The sequence below is a fragment of the Narcine bancroftii genome, chromosome 6 (assembly GCF_036971445.1).
Source record: "Narcine bancroftii isolate sNarBan1 chromosome 6, sNarBan1.hap1, whole genome shotgun sequence".
NCBI lineage: Eukaryota > Metazoa > Chordata > Chondrichthyes > Torpediniformes > Narcinidae > Narcine > Narcine bancroftii.
This window is the reverse complement of record NC_091474.1, coordinates 5,767,579-5,788,692: the sequence shown is the minus strand read 5'-3', so window position 1 is coordinate 5,788,692 and position 21,114 is coordinate 5,767,579. Positions and strand designations below refer to the sequence as shown.

General features: G+C 36.9%; 1 protein-coding gene across 4 annotated transcripts in view; it reads left to right on the top strand.

Annotated features, from left to right (window-relative positions):
* Nucleotides 1-18,612, top strand: part of gdap1l1 (ganglioside induced differentiation associated protein 1-like 1) — a 43,086-nt gene extending 24,474 nt beyond the window's left edge. For 3 of the 4 annotated variants that reach the window (XM_069888150.1, XM_069888149.1, XM_069888148.1), the window contains 3 exons: nt 8,524-8,618; nt 14,870-14,984; nt 18,269-18,612. In XM_069888150.1, the coding sequence (XP_069744251.1) occupies nt 8,524-8,618; nt 14,870-14,984; nt 18,269-18,612 (554 nt within the window). The remainder of the gene's footprint in view (nt 1-8,523; nt 8,619-14,869; nt 14,985-18,268) is intronic. The other variant, XM_069888152.1, reaches the window with a different exon arrangement.
* Nucleotides 18,613-21,114: the final 2,502 nt, after the last annotated feature.

Sequence of the window (21,114 nt, the reverse complement as noted above, 5' to 3'; positions counted from 1 at the left end):
CTCTGTACATTTCCTCAAGAGTACATGACAATACTGGTTAAGTTGCCTACGTTCCACCTCCTCTTCACACCTAATTTGCTGCCCTCTGCTGATTGCAGGTCTGCAGCACATCTAATAGAAATCTTTTAATTTGCATGTATAAATATAGCAATGCCTTTTCTTTATTTTTGTTTTACCATTGTTCTTTAGAGATGATCCTTCGAAATCTCCCCAATACTTTAATGGTCTTGCCTTCAAAAAATAAAACAACCTGTGAGACTCTAAAGATATCCACAGATTATCAAGTAAGGAGGCACGATCAGGCTCTTTTTTCAAACTGCAGCCTGGCCTAGCCTTTCTGCTGGGCTTTTTTTTTTAAAAATAAGTGTCCTCAGCTTTCATGAATCCACCATATAATCAATATGGTTTGGCAAGTATAAGCAGAGAGTACCTTAACAATCATCTCAATTAGGTAATTTATGAGAGAACCAAGGGAAGAAAGTGCAAATATGAACCATGAAAACACAAACAAATCACTGAGCATGAAGATAAGGAAAGAGGCCATTGTACGTTCTCACTTTAAATGTTCTTTTTTAAAACGGAAATACAGTAAAACCCCTGGTATCCAGCCCTACGGGGATTGGTACATACTGGAGAAGTGAGTTTTCTGTTGCTTGAGACTGGCTCTTACAATGCCTGAAATAATACATCAGCAGTAAGACTAACCAGTTTAAAAGACAGTGCAAAATGTAAAATTATTTTTAAAAAAACAATATTGTAGTCTTTAAAATATTTAGTTCTCTTTAATCAGGTAATTCCCATAACATGCAAAATTTAAATTCATTCCCCAGTTGCTGGCGCTGTAACAGCGTAGCACTAACTGCTACACAACGCATGCTGCCATCAGAATTACCCCCCAACCAGGTTTACATATAAAGTCTTACTAATATACTAATAAAGACTCTTACTAAGCAGGGATAAGGAGACACATGAAGAGAGTCATCCCAACAGGCAAATGGCATCAACCAACACTGGGAAATGCATCATCCTGGGAGATGCTATTTTATTCAAACACAACTTTATTCAATCTCTATTCAAGCAGCTGCAATGAGCAAAGCCCCATCAAGGCCTTCCCTCTGCAGGCTAAATATTTGCTCCCATCTTCACCAAAGGTTTGTGTTCCTTCGGAGAACATTTACTTTTACAATTTTGAACTTTTATTTATTTTTATTTACTTTAATTCATTCAAATTGATTAAAATTTCCTTTTTTTTGCTGGTTGCTTGAATTAACAGGGCTTTTATTGTATTATATGTCACAAGACTGAGAGCACATGTAATAGGAATTCAATCGACTATATTTATCAGAATCAATAGTTTTTTTTTGACCATCTCAAGTTGAAATATAACAGTTTCTCTCTTGGCTAAGTTGGTAAATGGCACAAATTCCAGCACATGTAATAGGAATTCAATCGACTATATTTATCAGAATCAATAGTTTTTTTTTTGACCATCTCAAGTTGAAATGTAACAGTTTCTCTCTTGGCTAAGTTGGTAAATGGCACAAATTCCAGCACATGTAATAGGAATTCAATCGACTATATTTATCAGAATCAATAGTTTTTTTTTGACCATCTCAAGTTGAAATGTAACAGTTTCTCTCTTGGCTAAGTTGGTAAATGGCACAAATTCCAGCACACTGTGAAGCCCTCAGAAGAATCATCTTTTGTGTTTATTCCCTTAAAAATTCCAGTTCACTATTACCATACAAGGAAAGAGGAATCTCTTCAGTTACATTTGTGCCTCTTAATAATTTGTGGGTATCTTTAGAATCATGCAAAGTATCACCATTGCTTGGCTGAAATGTTTTGATAAGCACATTTATTAAATATTTTAGTCGGTTGTTTCTTCCTGAATTTGCTGATAAATTAACGTGCTATTTTTGAAATGGGATGATGACTGTATTTTTGTTCACATGGTTCTGTTAGATTAGTTGAATTTGCTTCTGCAGAAGTGTTCTTCCGATACTGCCAGTCAAGATGAATCAGTTAAAGTGACTTCTTCACAGGAAGTGTTTTCTAACTGACACAGGGCTATTTCATGTGAAGCTCCAAAGTCTGGAGACAGTGTGATTGTTACAAAAACACAAATACTGCCTGTTTCATTACCACCCACAAATTGGAGCAATAACATCTCCTCTTCCATCTGGACTCCCTCCAACCAGATGACATTAACATTGACTTCTCTGGTTTCCGTTAAACCCAGTCCTCCCCCCCCCTCCCCCACCCCCCCAACCCCCACCAGCTCTTTCTTACTCTCTCTCCTCCTTCCCTTTTCCCTGTCTCCTTTCACGGAGCCAAAATTAATTCTCACCTTTCCTCTTATCATATCTGATTAACACATTTGGCTGTTGGCCTGGACTCCTCCCCCTTTCTCTCTCCAATCTTAATTCAGATGCCTTCCTGCTTTTTGCTTGATGAAGGGCTCAGGTCTAAACATCGATAATATATCTTTACCTCCTATGGACGCTGCGAGACCAGCTGAGCTCCTCCAGCATTTCTGTATGTTTTGGCTGTTTCATGTGCCTTTTCCAAAATTCACAAGAACTCAAGGTTAAGTTCTAATTATTACTGACATCAGATTATTTTTTGCGAAAGCATACCATTCCATCCATTGCATTTAAAATATCTTTACTTCATTTCTGCTTCATTATCAGTCATTTTTAAAAGAGTTAAGCAATTCTATTTTGAGATGTTAGATATGGTTTGCTTACTACAAACATTGCTGCATTCTGTCAGAATCATTCCCTTAGCCAAATTATAGGTCATTATAATAAGATCAGAAAATGTTGAAAATACTCAGCAGATCATCTGAAAAGAGAAATAAGTTAACATTTTAAGTTTGGTCAAAACTGTCAAAGTGAATACATCGAGAGGCATTTAAAAACATACGGTTAGCACAAAGCTGTTACAGTGCCAGTGACCCGGGTTCAAATCCAGCCCTGTCTTTGAGGACTTTGTACATTCTTGCTGTATGTGTGTACTGGTTTCCTCCCACGGTTCAAAACATACTGGGGTTGTAGGTCAATTGGGCGGCATGGGCTCGTGGGGCGATAGGGCCTGTTACTGTGCTGCATGTTTGAATTTTTTTTAATATTTTTTAAAAAAGAGATGGCATTTGCTGAAAATCTGACAAAGAGAATGTTGGAAACACCTAAAAGATCAGGCAACATCTTTGAAGGTAGTAAAGCGAACTAGATGTAACATGTGAATGGTCTTGTACAGTCATGCGCAGCATAAAGTCCGTTTAGGCAACGTCCGACTGCCTAAATGTGCATGTCCCATAAGGTTCTAATAGGGTTCAGAAATCCCGATCGGAGAATGGGACGTAGCATACATCACAAACGCAACAGCTTCCCGCATGCAAATCATGCATTTCGTGTCCCTTGGATACAAAACGATTATGCTGCCATGTGTATAATGGTACAGTACATCTATAACCTAAAATACATACATCTTGATAGTCATAATAAATCGCTACATTACTAGTATGTACTTACTTTCTATCGTTATTTTCCTACAAATAAAAAGTTTACCGTATAACAGTGCCTGCTTCGACTCGCAGGCAGCAGCATCCATCTCGTGTATCGCATCGTTGTAGCGTTATGTTTGTTTGGACAATGCAGGTACACTACGGTATCCCATATAGCTTTGCAAAGTATATAATATGGTATTTCCACAATGGTCACATCACAGAGCGCCCTATTTCACTGAAAGTATTGTGGCAGTTAAGCGAGGTATGACTGTATTAGAACTGGCCAATTCTAACAAACAGAAGTGGTGAGTTATTATAAATTGTTGAATTCAGTATTAAGTCCCAAGGACTTGCCTAGCTAAAATGAGGTGGTGAACAAATTTTAGTTGAGCTTAATTCATACAGTAGAAGACGCAAAAGGCCTAGGTTGGAGCTGGAGAGAAAATTAAAAGACAGTGACTAGAAGGTCAAACAGAACAGAAATATTCTGCAAAACAATCAGAGCTCATGGAACAGCACCATATTTTCTATTCAGACATGTTGCAGGCCTTGGGCATTGCATTCAGGAGGACAAGAGGGAGATGTTTAACTTTTTTTCCCCCCCAAGTTCAGTCTAACTTGAAAACCAATTATAATTTAAAATGCTTTCTGAATACAGGCCAATATTAATGCAAGACTGCAGAAAGATTAGGTTAGAAAAGAATCAACAGCACAAAATGTTATCAAATATAGAACCAGGAAGAATAGTTTGCTGCGTTTTAAATAAGGAATCTATAATTAGATTCCTATTATTCAGTAGCAATGTGAAACTAGGCAATTCATAAATTCTAGTATTTGGGCATCCATAAGTGATGAGAAATATCAATATTTGGCTATCTGTGCATAAATTATGTTTCACCCAAAGAATGAATTTAGAAAGTCAGCCTGGCTCCACCTTGTGGAAATTTTACAAGATGAACTGTGACAAAAAGAATGGCACAGATGGAAAATTCCATGCCCTGACGATTCTACTCTCCTGGCTAGCAAGAAATCCAAGACCTTTGTTGGAATAATGTGTCTGGAATGTGAGGTTCTAGGCTTCACAGTGATCAGACACCAGATTTTATGGCATCTTATAAAATACTCTCCGAGAGAAATGGACACCAACTGCTCCATGGATGTGAAATATTTTCCCACATACAAATTCATCCTTTGTCAGCATTGATAGGAACGGGCTTCTTCCCAAGAGACTCAGTCTAGGAACATCTGCAGAACGTCCAACTTGACACTTTTATGATTGAGCATCAGTAATAGTTAGTGCAGTTAAAGTAAAACCTAAAGCCAATAGTCTCTATCAGTAATGCAGAGCATATTGTCTGCGTACAACATCAGTTCATAAGAAGGTCCAGCCCAGCCTAAAGGAGAACACTGGACCCCCAGCACTCACCAGTCCCCTACCCATTTCTCATCTGCAGTGTTAAGTTAGTCCCTGAAGAAAGCAAAGCCCTGTGCATTGCCATTTCATCAAAGGGCAAGCCAAGGAACTTGGAACAGTACTTTTAATTACCACAGAATCAATAGGCAATTAGCTGCTGCTTTAAAGACTCCAAGATCAATGAGGCAATGGTTCACCAGATATCAAGCACAGTGGTAAACCGATGACTGTCCATGCATGTGTGCAAACGCACCCTGTATCAAAAATACAAGTTCAGCCCGATGGTTTGTTGCGATCCAAATCAGAGAGATTGAATATCTATAATATACAAAACCTATCAATAATGATCACAATACAACATAGATGAAAAGCCTTTGGTGTTACTGCGTCGTGGTTCCAGTTCATTTCTGACCACACGTATCGGTCGTGTGTAGTTTGAATGCTATCTCCATGACTGCATTGGTTTCCCCTGGATGCTTCAGTTTCCCACATTCCAAGAATGTGCTGATATGTATAGTATATGGATAAAGGAATTGATGGAGACGTGTGAGAGAGAAGGAGAGAGAGGGGAAGGGGAGCCAGAATGGATCTAATGAGCCAAATGGGCTCCTTCATAAAAAAAAAACCCATAGTTAAGATATAGACTGAAGGCAGTGGACATGATGGCATTATGTTCAAAGCTTACAATCCCTTCTCCATCTTCTCTGACTCTCTCAAAACTACTCTCTCCACATATGCATATTCCTTCAGCTCGGACTGTCACCAGCCATTGGCCTATTAATCTGAATGGCTACTGGCCAAGAAATGAAGCTTAAAAAAAAGTTCAAAATGACCCATCTGTAAATTGGATTTGAATTTGCCTTCTTAGTTTCCACAAAGTGTTCCCCGACCCTAATTACTCACCCTTCAGATATTGAGGCCCCAATTTCTTGTCTAAAACATTGATTCTGCATAGTTCTGGACACTAAGGCCTCCCCAAAACAACAATAGTCCATCCTTTCTGCAAAAGGTAACTTAAATTCGGTAATCTACAAAGATACTTGGGTGACATCTGTGGTTTTCCACAGAGAAAATGATGTGCACGGACAGACTGCTCCAAGAACATTTGAGTCAGCTTTGGACCCAATATGCATAACTTTACAAATTGGTTTTATGGATAACTGATTAACTGTCTGATTTGGCATCTGTTACTGATGGTGGATTAAAAGGATTCTGCTGCATAGAAATTTGATTTAGTAATGACCTTAACACCTACGCAAGGAGCTATTTCTCCACTACAAGCCGTCTGTTTCTAAGTGCCAGTCTTCTCTGCCAAAGAGAGATTTGAAAACGGAGATGGAAATTTCTGAGATGAGTGGGAAAGACTACCGGGCCGGGTAATGTGACTGGCAGGGAAGTAACAATAATCTTATAACGACTGGTGGACTCTTAACCATGTGTCTTTCCCACTTAAAATGTGAAGGTTTTGGGAACTCCCTGTGCACTGTGTTAATCACTTTGAATGATGTACAATTCAGAATCTACACACAATACTCAAAACATTTAAAGGTTAAAGGTGTCTTAAAAAGCAATACTGTCATCAAGAAAATAAATAAAAGGCTTAAAACAACTGAATATCAGTTGTTATTGAAGAAAATCACTTGGTAGGAACTTTTCCAAATCAATACCCAGTTAAAAAAAACTTTTACTGGGCCTAACCTGTAAAAAAATACATTTTTTGTGCAGTATGCATAAAGGTATTAGACAAATCTGTCCAAAGATCATGTTATTCAAATTGGAAGCTGATCTTGCACAATATTACCTTTGTAATTCGACTTCTTCAAGTCAACATGCATTCTTAATTATTCATATTTTTTCCCCCAATGCTTTTACATCTGGAACATGAATTTCTCTATCCTCATCAGTAGGATTCTTTAGTTTGGCTTCAATACCTTTTTGATTTAAAAATAATTCATGATATTAAAGTAGCACCAGTTTCTGTGTTTCTTTTCCTTAATTCAGATTTTATAATAGGTTCATCTATCTGTGTACATCCACTGACACTGGTCTTGATATACTTCAATATTTTTAGTCTCACACTAAAGAGCGGACAAGGTCCAAGTTCTGGATCTTCACAGATTTTGAATTATTCTCTCCTCTTTCCTCAGCTCCTCTAATGAACACATACTCAAAGAATTTCAGCCAGTTGTGTGCAAAAAAATTTAAGTTTGGTGCCTTTTGGAGGAAGAAGCAAACGTCATTGATTAGTGGCAATCATGTATATGCATCTCTGTTCTTGACACCTTTTTGACAACGATTACCCATTTGCGTGCCTCAATCCTCCCCAAGCTATATTGCCTCTACTGCCATTATAATTAAAGTACAATCCCTGTTATCCAGAATTCAAGCAACCAGCACCCTTAAGCAACCAGCACAATAAAAAAATTGTGGAAAATATAGGTAAAAAATATGACCATTTAAAAATGGCGCCACCAAGCAATTAGTTCACCAATAATGCAACACGCAATCTCAGGCAACTGGAAAATTAATTTATCTGGCATCTATCAATCCCCATATGTGCTGTATACTGAGGGTTTTTACTGTTCTTAATAGCTTCTAAGCACAGTTGCAAACATAAAACAATGAATATGTACATCTTTTTTAATATTTGATCCTAAACTGTCAAATGGATTATTTGTTCAAGTGGACAGTAGAACAGATAACTAAGTGCATGGTCCATTTGAAGTAGAATTTTAATGGAGACACAAGAGTTGTCTTGGGGCTGCAGACATTTGCCTCAAAAGTGATGGGCAAAGAAGTAGGGATGGACAAAAGTCCAAGTTGGTGGAGGCAGAAGTGAAGAGTTGAAAGGTCATTGGAGATAGGAAGAGGCAAAACTTTGGAATGATTTGTGCGCAATTCGAATCATTTTTAACACTGATGCATTGATAGTCAGGAAACAAGGTAGATTGAGTAACAACACCAGGCAGATAAAAAGGTGATGGTGTGGAAAAAGAGGAGCATCTCACCAACTACCTAAGACATCAATTATATCTACAGTTCCAGCATTTTGCTGTATAGGAGGTTTTTATTTTTATTAAGCATGATGTAATAAAGGAACAAATATCCTTAATGGAACTAGAATCCAATGTTGCAGCCATATGATTTGGCTGTGATCTCATTTGTCATAATACATTATATGATTTGGGTATCACAGCAAAAGCACAGGATGACACAGAATTATACGACATTAGTCAAATAAACTCCATTTGAACGATTTCTATCGCAATATTATTTTTGTTTAAAATATTGCTCTAAGATTTTGCTTCATGACACAGTGCTTGATATAATTAACTTAAAAATGAAATGAGGAAAATGTAAATATTTTTCCACAGTATCCAGTGCTATTTTTAGAATTTCAAGCCTTTGCAGATGATAAAGTAGTAATTAAGCACCTGCTTTAGTAGATTTTAATAAGTGTCTGGTAAGTTTAGTAAATAGTACATTTTCCATTCTGGATAACAAAATTCCGCTGCAAATGTTTTACTTTTAACTTTTTTTTTATTGTCCTGCACAAGGTGTCACAAGTAAAATATATTCTTTTCTTTCTACATCACAGGGCATTTAGTAAACACTGCTGCAGAATTGTTGAAGCTTGATCAAGAACAACCTCAACTCACAGAGCCGTATCTTTCAAAACAAAAAAAACTAATGGTAATACAAACTTAAGTGTTCTTTCAGCTTTTTTTTCGGAAATAAACACATCAGATTTCAGGTTAAGGTTTGTTCAGATTCTATCCAATTTAAAATAAGTTTTAGTACAATGCAACATGATGAAGTGATTTGTGAAGATGGACTTTGGTGGTGACTTCTACCAGCATTATCATGGACAAATCCATCTGCCACTGGTTGGTGGGCAATGAAACTTACTACATTTATCGCGCCTGTTGGTTTGCCCACTAGTTTTTGCAGACCTACTCTTAGAATTTATGGTCTTCAGGACTTGGCCACTCATTGGTGCTATCCAACATCCCTTTTACATACCATGTCCTTGCTGCTTTCAAGGCTTCTTTCCAATGTTGTTCAACATGGAAAAGCACTAGTTCATCTGCTGAATGAGGACTACAAGTGGTAAATCAATAGGTTTCCTTGCTCATGTTTGACCTGATGTCATGTGATTTTATGAGGTTTGAACTTCAGGCATGTTTCCTCTGATGGGACAGGATGAATCCAGGATCAGAGATAGAAGAGTCTGGCATTTTGCCTGCAAGGTACCATTCTATGAAATTCACTATAGTAGTTGACTAGTCTTTGGGACTGATCTCCCGTTTAGTCACCAGCCTCAATTTTTTTTTAGTGAAGAAGACTATGTATGGTTGACTGGGCTGGTAGAAACTTTGCCATGGACTGAATTTGGTGCATGGTTTCAGATTGGATGGTTTTACAACTTTTATTCTTTCTGTTTGAACATAGTAGTTATGGCCCAACTCAGTACCTTGGCAGACCATTTAGAGGCAATTAAAGAGTCAACCATGTTGGCAGGCCCAAAAAAAGCTTATAATTCCACAGTTTATACATTTCCCTTCAAAAAATAATATTGATAAATGATAGTGCTGGAGAAACTTAGCAGGAATATTGGATGTGCCTAAAAGATGGGTGATTTTAGATTTCAAAAATGAAAAAAAGGGTATGGTATTTAGTAATAAAAACATTCTACCTTTAATTCAATGCTACAACATATCAATTCCAAGATTAGTGGAAGGAGAACGGTCAAGATGAGATGCTTAGAAAAATGACTACAGGAAGCTTTCACGCAGCATCTTCATTAATTTTAAATCACTTCAGAGTAGCTTGGGGTGCAATATTTTGTCAGAGGCTAGTGACAAGGCAGAAATCAGGTGGGGACTGTTAAAACAATGCCAGCTTTTACTCCTGTCTTACCCTGCTGCATTTCTGTGGTGTCGTGATCTTACTCGGCTTCTTAGAGCTAACATACAACACCACAAGAGTTTGCGAATCCAAGGAGCACAGAGGATTCTGGTAGCAAACTGGTGCAATGACTTGTGCAGAACCAGAAGCCCATTATGTCAAGCTCGTTACAAGGATAGTGTTGCAGTGAAAGCTCAGAGTATTTCTCCAGTGCATCAAACTGCAAATAAAATGTGCGAATTGCATGGTGCAGTGTCACAGCAATCTTTTCTCGAACAGAGTACTAATATACACATGGCAAGCTCTGGGCATATTTCTTTTTTCTAACAAACCTTTCTGGTTGAGGATGATTTATGGTAGTGGCTCAACAGAATACAATCCTGATACCATCTCTTAGGAAGAGATCTTTAATCCTCACAGCTGCAATTCAATTTATCATCCAACCACTCTGACACCTGCCACAGTAGTCAAACTTGCCCAAAAACTGCCCAAATTCAACCCAATAAAGGCATCCATTTCTCACTCAAAGACAAGAGACCATTACTGGACACGTCACGGTAACTGAAGTGACACCATTGAACAGTAGACAGACAATAGACAAAGATGAACTGTGTTGTTTACTGGAACTGCAGTCATTCGTCATGGATCATCCCGAGTTAAAGAAAAATGTCACTTTCCTCTTTCTTCCCCCATTCCATTCACCTTTTATATTTGCAATTGAGTGGCTCATCATACCAATGTCATGCTTTGTCTTCATTAGAGCATACTGCAGAGTGAAATTAGGTTAGCCAGGCAATTTGCCCAGTTAGTGCCCCAGTTATGCAGCAGTTAGAAAGGGTCCGACCCGGTCAACCCCATCAGAATCCAACCAGGTCCCTGACCTATCTCAGAGGTAGTCAGGGAACCCAGTTAAACTTACCTAGGGTGTGTCCACAGGCGATTTGAACAGGAAAATGGCCGATCTGCTTATTCCGGTGACATCAGCGCTTGCGTCACTGGGCAGCCAGCTTCTGGACATCTGGCAGTACTTCCGGTGAGTGTGTGTCATGTCATTGCGGGGGCAGGATCCCCCTGCGATTTGAAAGGTGCTTCCAGCACCTTTGCCCCAGTAATCTCACCCATGTCCCAGGAAGGCTACCCAGGTGGTGCATTTTAAAAGGGGCTATTGAAACTGTGATTACTTTGGCTGGAGGCTGAGGGAATGGGATCCACTCCACTTCCTGCAGAGTGATGGATTTGCAGTCAATGACACCCAGTGTCTTGAAATCTTTGCAAAGTCTCACTTAGTCCACTCTGAGTGGACTCTGGCAGATAAGGCAATGTCTTGAGTAGATTTTCACAGCAATAAATGCTGATAAACCCCACCCTGTTGCTTTCTTTCATTCTTGCCTCTTCCGCATGAAGATATAAAAGGAAAATACAAATATTTTTCCCCGTGGTTTCCAATTACTGTTGCTAGTTTTATCTCTCCAATTTTACCTCTCAAATTTCTGACTAAAAATATACAATGGCCATTTAAATGATGTGTCATTCTCCAGCTTTCACTGAGCTCTGTTGAAAATACAGAACAAGAATACTACTTCTTCAAAGAGAGCAGTATTTACATTCACTATTTTCCACAATGCTGTCAATCGTTTTCAGCTGCCATCGCCATACTAGAACAGAGGGCAACTTACCACTGATTCACAATAACTTGCTCATTATGGATATTTAAAGTTGGATGCCAATTCCATTTTTTTACGATGTTAGCTCAAAGAAGCAGAGTGAGATCAGGACACCATGGAAATGCAGCAGGATGAGAGAGAGTAAAAAACTGGCATTGTTTTAACTGTCCCAATTTAACTACATCCAAACAAGGCAGAAATATGGTGGGGACAGTTAAAACAATGCCAGTTTTTACTCCTCTCTCATCCTGCTGCATTTCCATGGTGTCCTGATCTCACTCTGCTTCTTTGAGCTAACATGTAAAAAAAATGGAATTGGCATCCAACTTTAAATATCCATAATATCCAAGGACATTCAATGATATTAATAGGGCTCTGGTCAGGAGTGCAGCAATGGCTTTCATTTTAGAACAGTCCTGGTGCTTTAGAATAGACCCAGAAACACGAGTTGTGTTTCTCCAGAACACCTAAAGTCACCTCAAAAGCCCATTACCTAGATCTTAGACCAGTGGTTCTCAATCTTTTTCTTTCCCCTCACATACCTCTTTAAGTATTTCCTAAAGTTTGAAAACCACTTTTATAACCGTATCTAATCGACTCATTATGTGCACAGTTTTATAACTCCAAAGGAAATGGCCCAATGACAACTTCTCTCAAGCAAAATATTTCAGTAACAATTGGGTCTGGAGCAGTGATTCTCAACCTTCCCTTCCCACTCACATCCCACCTTAAGCAATCCCTTACTAATCACAGAGCACCGATGGCATAGGGATTACTTAAAGTGGTATGTGAGTGGAAAGAGAAAGGTTGAGAACCATTGTTTCCAACATTACTTTCTTCCAATCCCCTACAATTGACGGTCCTGATAATCATTCTTATAGTAATTATATTTTCTTTAGCAGGGGCATTTTAATGTCAACTTGAAACATTATGTGAATAAAATATCTTTCAATGAAGACTTCACCTATATTGACCCAACAAATTCAATGACATGTATCAAATGAGTGAGATGAGCATTCTTTAATAATTAATTTGACAATTATGTAAATATCAAACACTACTAATAGTCTTTTGGGGAATAATTATTTGTCAAATGATTGATTGTAGAACTGCAGAATAAACAGTAACAGAAATGTTATCCCAAGGCCAAAAAAAAGGTGTATCACCACAATATTTTGCGCAAACAAAACCAAATGATATGATTAAGAGACATAATTAAGAAATTGGAAAAACAAACTGCAGCAATTACAATTTTAAAGAATGTTGTCCTATTTATAATTTTCTACAAAAGTAGAGAATTGATTAAACATAGAAAATGCATTCATACCAGAATTTCAATTCCATTCATTTTCCACACAAAATTGGGAATTAGGATATAGCCTGATGGTTATTCTAGCTTTGAATGGAAAATATTATTCAAAAATATTTCATAGGGACAAATAAAAATAATTTCCTTAATGATCATTAACAAAGGAGATGTTCATTGACATTTGGTTAGTCACATTTTGTGACATGATCACTAAAGGGATTTAAAAGCTTTAATACAATTGAAATCAATGGAAGCCAAAAAGAAAACCCCACAAGACCCAAAGGCAAATGACTGCAGTGGGTTAAGATTATTTATTACAGCTGCAGGACAACACTGCACGAATGTTTTATCCCAAACCAATTCACAGTCCAAGAAGAAACCTCACCATTACCTCCAATCATGTCAACAACTTTGAGTTTCATCATCATATCTTTCAACATAATGCCTTGGATCTCAACGTTGCTCAGAAACATAACTGGCTTGCCACAAGGACAAATGAGGCAAACCTGGGATGCTCTGCATTGTGGCTTTATATGTAGATTCTCAAACCTGACTGGTCTATATGGCTCAAGCCAATAATGCAAGTGTATAATTGCCAGCTACCTTAACTTCTGTTACAGAAGGCATTGTCATCTTCAACAACTAGAAAAGGTTTGAACACATTCCTCTCTCCCTTATAATCTCTTCCACCAAAATGAATAAAAGCAGAAATTATGCCATCATTTCCATGTTCTCCATTCTGTTGCATCTTTTTAATGTTTTTGTTCATCTTGAAATTCAATATCTAATAATTTTACAGAATGTCAGTACAAGGGCAGCACAGTTAGCTTAGCTGTTAGTACACCGCTGTTACAGTGGCAGTGATCAGAACCCGGGGTTCAAAGCCTGCACTATCTGTAAGGAGTTTGTACATCCTCCCTGTGTCTGCGTGGGTTTCCTCCAGGTGTTCCGGCTTCTTCCCACCATACAAAACGAACCAGGAGTTGTAGGTTAATTGGGTGGAATGGGCTTGTAGGTTGAAAGGGTCTGAAACCGTGCTGTACTGTATGTCTAAATTTAAAATTTATAAATTTAAGGACCAAATCTGTCAGAGAACAACCACATAATTAGGGATGTAACTAACTGCTATCTTGCCAGCATTATCTCCAGCAATGGATTAAAAAAAAGGAAATAAATGATCATTTCTGAAATATTTTGTAAGAGAACCTCTGCAGATCTCGTACTAATGATCTGGCCCTCATCTGCAGAGGGCCTTCTTATAAAATAATTTTTCACAGCTGTTAATCATACATTTAAGAATATGTTTTCATTATACCACCTAACATACAAATACATAGTCATTGTTAACTCCATTCTAGTTTGTCTAGTAATGTTCAATCTGTTTGAGTACATTTCAATCAGCAATAAGATTCAGGTTTTCTTGAATTTTATTAAATTACTCTGTATTTTAATTTCACTTAATAATTTAGTGAAATATGCACTGATTCTGTAATTCGATAAAAGATGCTTTGCCAGTATCCAAGCATTCTTCAATTCATGAGACCATCAAACAAATGTGAAATCACACCATTTGCACTGACTTGTAGCTGTACAATAAATGCATATAGCCCTAAGCTACATAATGAACTTTCTTTAAAGATCTTTATTGTTTAAAAAAAATACAGACATCTCGATCTAATACGTTTCCTTGAGTAGAAGACAAAAAAATGTGAACTTTTCAAATAAAACTTTGATTATACATAATATTAATTATGTGCCCCTTTCAGATCAAATCCACTCTATCAATAACTTTTTAACATTGGAAATGAACTCAATGATGCATTCAAATAATTAGGTAATAGCAATCATGAAAAATAACCGACTGTGTAATAAGAAATTTCTAACATGAAAATGTCATCACCAGTTTGAGATAAGCAGTGCTTCTTGCCAAGTTCAACAGTCCTATCAACAATTTGAATAATGCCATATAGCTCACTCACTCAGGTCATAATAATGAATAGTTTAGTTATCATCAAAAAGGGCTGAATTACAGTAACACCTTGTTTCTTTCATATTCTGTACAGGCAAAGATCTTGGACCACGATAACGTGAACAACCTGAAGAAAATACTCACCGAGTTAGGCAAAGTTTTAGATCAAGTGGAAGCGGAGCTTGAACAGAGGAAACATGAACTTGCAGGTATTCTAATGCAGTTAAATAATAATGTGCAAATCAGACTATGTAAATATATATATATATATTAAAACTGAAAAATTAATATTTACAAACAGCAAATATTTTCTTTAAAAATATTCCTCAATAAATGTTAGTATTCTAGCAGGTAATTTATTTATTAAATTGACAAAAGTGTATTTGATTCAAAAACAAAGCATACACATTTTGCCAGTTATTTAGTGATCAATTAAACATAGCAATAGAAGCTTTATGAACAGTTCAGATGTGAAAAGTTCCAATGGTATATTCCACAATATAATCGATTCAAAATAACTCCACACAAGTCATGAAATCTCCTGAGGTTTTACCATCACTTCACTACTTCCCCTACAATCACCAGTCTGTCCCCCATCCTTCACCTAATCCAAACTAAGATGCCATTCTAACCCTGATTAATTTCTACTCTTTGCAAGAGCTGATTTAAACCAGTGAGAAGGGGGTTTAGCTTGCATGAAGAAATTTTACATGGCTAGATGCTTTGGATTTTCAACAATCTAATGAAGATTGAATTTGCTTATAGAAAAGTAGAAATAGATCTATTTTAACACTGTTCATCATATTGTCTACATCCATTAATATTTAATTAACCTACAAATAGCAATTCCATTATTAAAGAATAAACTAATCCAGTTTTATCCCTTGTTAATCTGATAAATGCAAGAGATACTACATGCATTAATTTATCAGTTTTATTGGCCAAATTGCCAATCAAGTAAAAATTTATATCTTCACTCTCTTTTGTTTCAGTTAAAAAAAAAGTATGTTATTTGCAATGCCAAATAACAATAATTTTATAGGCCTTTATGGACAGTTTTGCGTGTCTTCTTCCAAGAAAACAAAACATCAAGGCAACAAAATGTACTAAATATCTACTTAAATGTTACAGGAATAAAATTCTAACTTGGGGAATATAGATTGATTAACTAAGACTTTGCCTTCAAGGGAATGAATTTGATGTTTAGTTAATACATTCCAAATTAAGTATCTCAGTAAATGTGGAGATGAATTAAGTATTTACCAAGCGGCTATACTGATGACTTTGTTGTCCAAGCTGGTGAAAATAAAATCAAAACAAAATGTTGGACAATTAATCCAAGCCATAGGTTGTAAAGACAGAGATGCTGTAGCCTTGTCCCTTCACTCAGTCCTGGCCCATCTAGAAAAATGACACCTTATACACCAAGTTTCATTGACTTCAACCCAGCATTTAATACATTTTTTCCCCAGAAGCTGGTGGAGAAACTATCCTTGCTGGTATTCAATACCCCTCAGCGTAACTGGATTCTGAACTTGCTAACATAACCACAGTCTCTCTGGGTCAGTTGCAGAAAGTTGAGCACCGTCATGCTGAGACTGGCACACCTCAGAGCTGGGTGCTCATCTCACTCCTGTTCGTGCTACTGACTCATGACTGCATCACCAGATCCAGCTCCAACAGTGTTATTAAGTTTGTAGATGACATAACAGTCATCAGCCTCATCAGTAACATCAATGAGTCATGCTACAGAGAGGTGGAAAATCTCATGATATTGTACAGGAGTAACAGCCTGAATCTCAACATGGACAAGACGAGGGAGATGATCATGGACTTCAGGAGGACCAGGAACAACCACTGCACATCAACAATGCTGTAGTAGAGTGGAGAGCACCAGGTTCCTTGGAGTTTACTTAACTAGTGACCTATTTGGACACCTCACTTCTCAAGAAGATGGAACAGCGACTGCACTTGCTGAGATGACTGAAGCGGGCAAGGCTACTGGCCACCATCATGTCAACCTTCTACAGGAGCCCTATCAAGAGAGTCCTGACTGGCTGCATCACAGTGTGGTATGGTCACTGCAAGGAAATGGATTTTAGTCACTCCACTTGTAAGAGTGGCAAAGAAGTTCACTGGCATTTCCCTCCCAACTTTTGATATGAACTACCAGGATTGTGGTTTGAAGAGGGTGTGCAAAATCATTGATGACCCCTTCCACCCCACATAGAGCATCTTTCAGCTTCTCCTGTCAGGAAAGAGATACAGGAGAATTAGTGTAAGCACCACCATGCTGAGGAACAGCTTCTTCCCACAGGCGGTGAGAATGCTGAACTGCCCACACTAACCATCTGAGACAGTCATATTTAATGAAACAATATTTTAATATATATATAATATATATATATTATATATTATATATTATATATATTATATATATTATATATTATATATATAATATATATTATATATATATAATATATATTATATATATATATAAAATGTATTATTTGTCTGTATTATGTCTGGTTGTGTGTCGACATGTTTTGCACTGAGCACTGACACTGTTTCAACAAGTTGTACTTGTGCAATCAGATGGCAATAAACTTGACTATTGCACGGAAATCGACCCCACACCTGAATATCATGAAATCAGGGCATAGCACAAACAATACTGGAGTTGGATCAGATTATAGGAATGGTAAGAGAACCAAATATTCAAGGTATTTGAGCTATAATTGGACATAACAGTATCATCCCAAATGAGGACAACCTCACCAATGCTCAATAATAGAACAGTGGGTTGTGAAAAAAAAACTGATCTGACAGGTACTGTTGGTTGCAAAAGATTTACAAGAATATGGAAAGAAAAATGCACATTCTCAATCTTTAGAAGTGGAAATTATAGAAGAGATGGTGTATTATAGAAGGGTATGTATTAGGCCCGAGTCAAGTCAAACAACTAATTTTACTGCGATTGGAAAAACTAACAACAATAGCACATCAAGATGCTCTTTGATCCAAGAATTTGGATTCTAACCGAAATATTGCCTGCCGAATCCCTCCAGCTTCTCATTTTTTGCTTGCAAAGATTTTGTGAGATTTTTTTTTTAATCCAGTAATTAAATGCAAATACTCTTCAGTATGGTTTAGTGCATTTTGTGCAGAATTTGCATACAATCCATTCCAACCTTGACAAGTAAATTGAATTCTGCCCCCATATGAATCACTCATTCCAGGAGCTGAATTTTTTTTATTTTCAAGGTCTTCATGTGACTTCAATTAGTAATATGTTTCTCAGTGTTGGATGTGTTATTCTACTATAAAGCTAGTGTACAATGCAAGAAAATTAGATCTTTTTATCATTTTAAAATATATTTACACCATTTCATGTTCAAATATTGCTTTATGAAAATTATATGCATTTTGCAACATTAAAATATTGACATTTGACAAGATTTCTTACAATATTTTGTATCCCTTTGTGTCACAGGCCAGAATTGTGAAACATGGTTGTGTGGATCAGACTTTACCTTAGCCGATATCTCCCTTGGAGCAACGTTACATCGTCTCAGATTCCTGGGGCTTGCAAAAAAGTACTGGGGTAATGCAGATCGACCCAATTTGCAAGTATATTTTGAGAGGGTGCAGAAACGTACTGCATTTCGAAAAGTTTTAGGAGACATACACACCACCCTGCTATCAGCTGTTTTACCTAATGCTTTTCGCCTTGTGAAAAGAAAACCACCTTCTTTCTTTGGTGCCTCATTTTTAATGGGAACCCTGGGTGGAATGGGATATTTTGCTTATTGGTACCTTAAGAAAAAGTATATGTAACAATTAGTGAGTGTAATTCTATGGCTTGTGTAATATGTGATATTAAGGAATGTTTTAAATTATGTGAATAATTTCACGAGGTGAACTCTGTAGTACTGTTAACATTCCATGCAATAGGATGGTATATTATACAGCACATATACTTCATTTGCTGTTTCTTTCAAAAAGAACCAACATTGGTTTTGACTTTCCATGCTAACTTCAGGCCAGCACTCCACTAATCTGTATATCACCAGGCCACAAATCAGAGTTAAGAAACTGCATTGTATATTCCACCCCAAGAGCTAGAAATCCAGTCTTTTCCATATAATTTAGAAATAAACAGGCTCAGGTGAGTTGGACTGAAACCTAAATTTGTTGCATTAGGCACATTGTTAACTTGCCCCAAGTCTCTGTTCATTACATGACCAAATGTATTCAAGACCATACTGGAAACATTTTACTTCTCATTTAAAGTCTGCTTTGTAGGTGTTAGTGGATCATCTTCAGTCTTGTCAGATCAACATATTTCATTAAACCATTGAATGAATTCTGAACTCATTTCATACTAGGGAAATGGTGAAGTTAACATTCATGAAAGAACACAATAAAGTGCACTTATTTGACTCCTAATGAAAAGCTAAATTTAGTTTGAGGTCAATGAGCATAATCATTCAGGAATTTTAAGCACCATTTTCTTGTTTAGATGGAAGTGGCACAAGCTGTATGCTATCCTCTCATGGCCTGTGTTCACTAATCTTAGAGGTGTACCTGATAGCAGTTTTTTTTCCCCAGCTTCTCTTTTTTTTCTTCCACTTGGCAGCTATATCTTGCATCCCTGCTCAATTCAGGAGTCAGCCAACTTGAGAACTTTACCCATTTTATATTTTCCTTTCTTTTAAACATCCTCCCTATTTTATCTGCTTCATCCCTGGAATGATCCTCACTCCCTCTTTAACAGCAACAACTGATACTGAGGTATGGTTTTAATGTACAAGCTAAATAGTTAATCCTACTTGAGTATTCAGCCATGGATCTGTGAAAGCAGAGTCTCACCTTGCTTTCATTTGATGTCCGGGTGTGCCAAGAAGAAACATTGACTGCATATTCCAGAGCTGCAGAGGCCACACATGATGAGAGACTGCTGCCCCAGCTGAAAACACTGTTTTTACTGTGTTTAGGAATTAAGGATCTTCAGTAAAATTATTCATAAAATTCTCTTTAAAGTTTAAAAACAAATAAGGAATAAATAATGAAAATGTCAAATCCTTCAATCGGTGCATTCCACTTACACATGTTCTTAATAAGCTAATTCAATATCCAATTGATTTTCTAAATGCATTTTTGAAAAAAAACACATAAATTCAAAGAAGAATCCATTGGTTTCAAATCCTTACTTGTGCTAGTATTTGTGGTATAATGTCCAATATCGGAGATAAATATGTCCACACATGAATGAAGAGTAATCAATATTGATATTCTATCTTTCAAACATCAATCAATATACAGCGACAGAAATATACCTAACAAATGCTGAACGTGTACATTCATTGGCAAATGGGATTCCAGAACTAAAAAGTCCCTCCAATTTTCCATCAAATTTTAGGCTAGTTTCATTTGTTCACAGATAACAATTAGAACTCTTCTTAATTTATGCCAGATTTGTTTTACTATTCAAAAATCACAGAGTATTTGTAAAAGATAAATATATCCCTTTCATTTTCATAATGAAAATAAAGTCTGCAGACTCACTGTCCAGAAACGAGTTTTAGAAGTTGATCAGTATTGTAACAGTTAATACATTCCCTTTGCAATAACTATGAGTACATTCTGTGCACTGCTGCAGGACTTCAGCAATCAGACTTTTAAAAGCTGATATTATTTTCACCGGGACTAGTATCACTAGTCACATCACAATAAGTAAACACGTTTTTTATTGGATGGATCAACGTGACATGTCGCGAAAGGATCAATTGGTGAATGTAGAAAAAAAACCTCATGATGTTTGTTTGATCCCAATTAGAATCACTACATTGCTTCCACTCAACAAATGATCTGAAATCTTCAAAACTAAGAAATAAAACTTAATGGAAATATAGTCCTCGCCTTTTGTATGACAAAAACAGACGATCAATTCTGTATAGGTTGTGGAATAGTGAACCACTTAAGTGAGCTCAACGTTCTTTACTCACCATAAGATCTCACACAACATGCTTTGCAAGCCACAGAACCTGATATTAATCTATATGGTATTATGACTGAGGATCAAAGACCTTTTCTTCAATGTTTACAGCAGGAATCCAAGCTTCCTGACCACAAAGCAGCCTTAAGACCATTAAAATGAATACCACTTAAAGTATTACTCAAACGCCATTTGCTCTTGAGAGTTGTAAATTTATTTTAAAAGAATCAAGATTATAATGAATCAGTGTCTTAATTCATAGGAAATATGTAAACTGGTAGATTGCAAATTCCAGTTCCTATTACCATGGGGTAAAACTGTAATGTATGGAATGATACTCA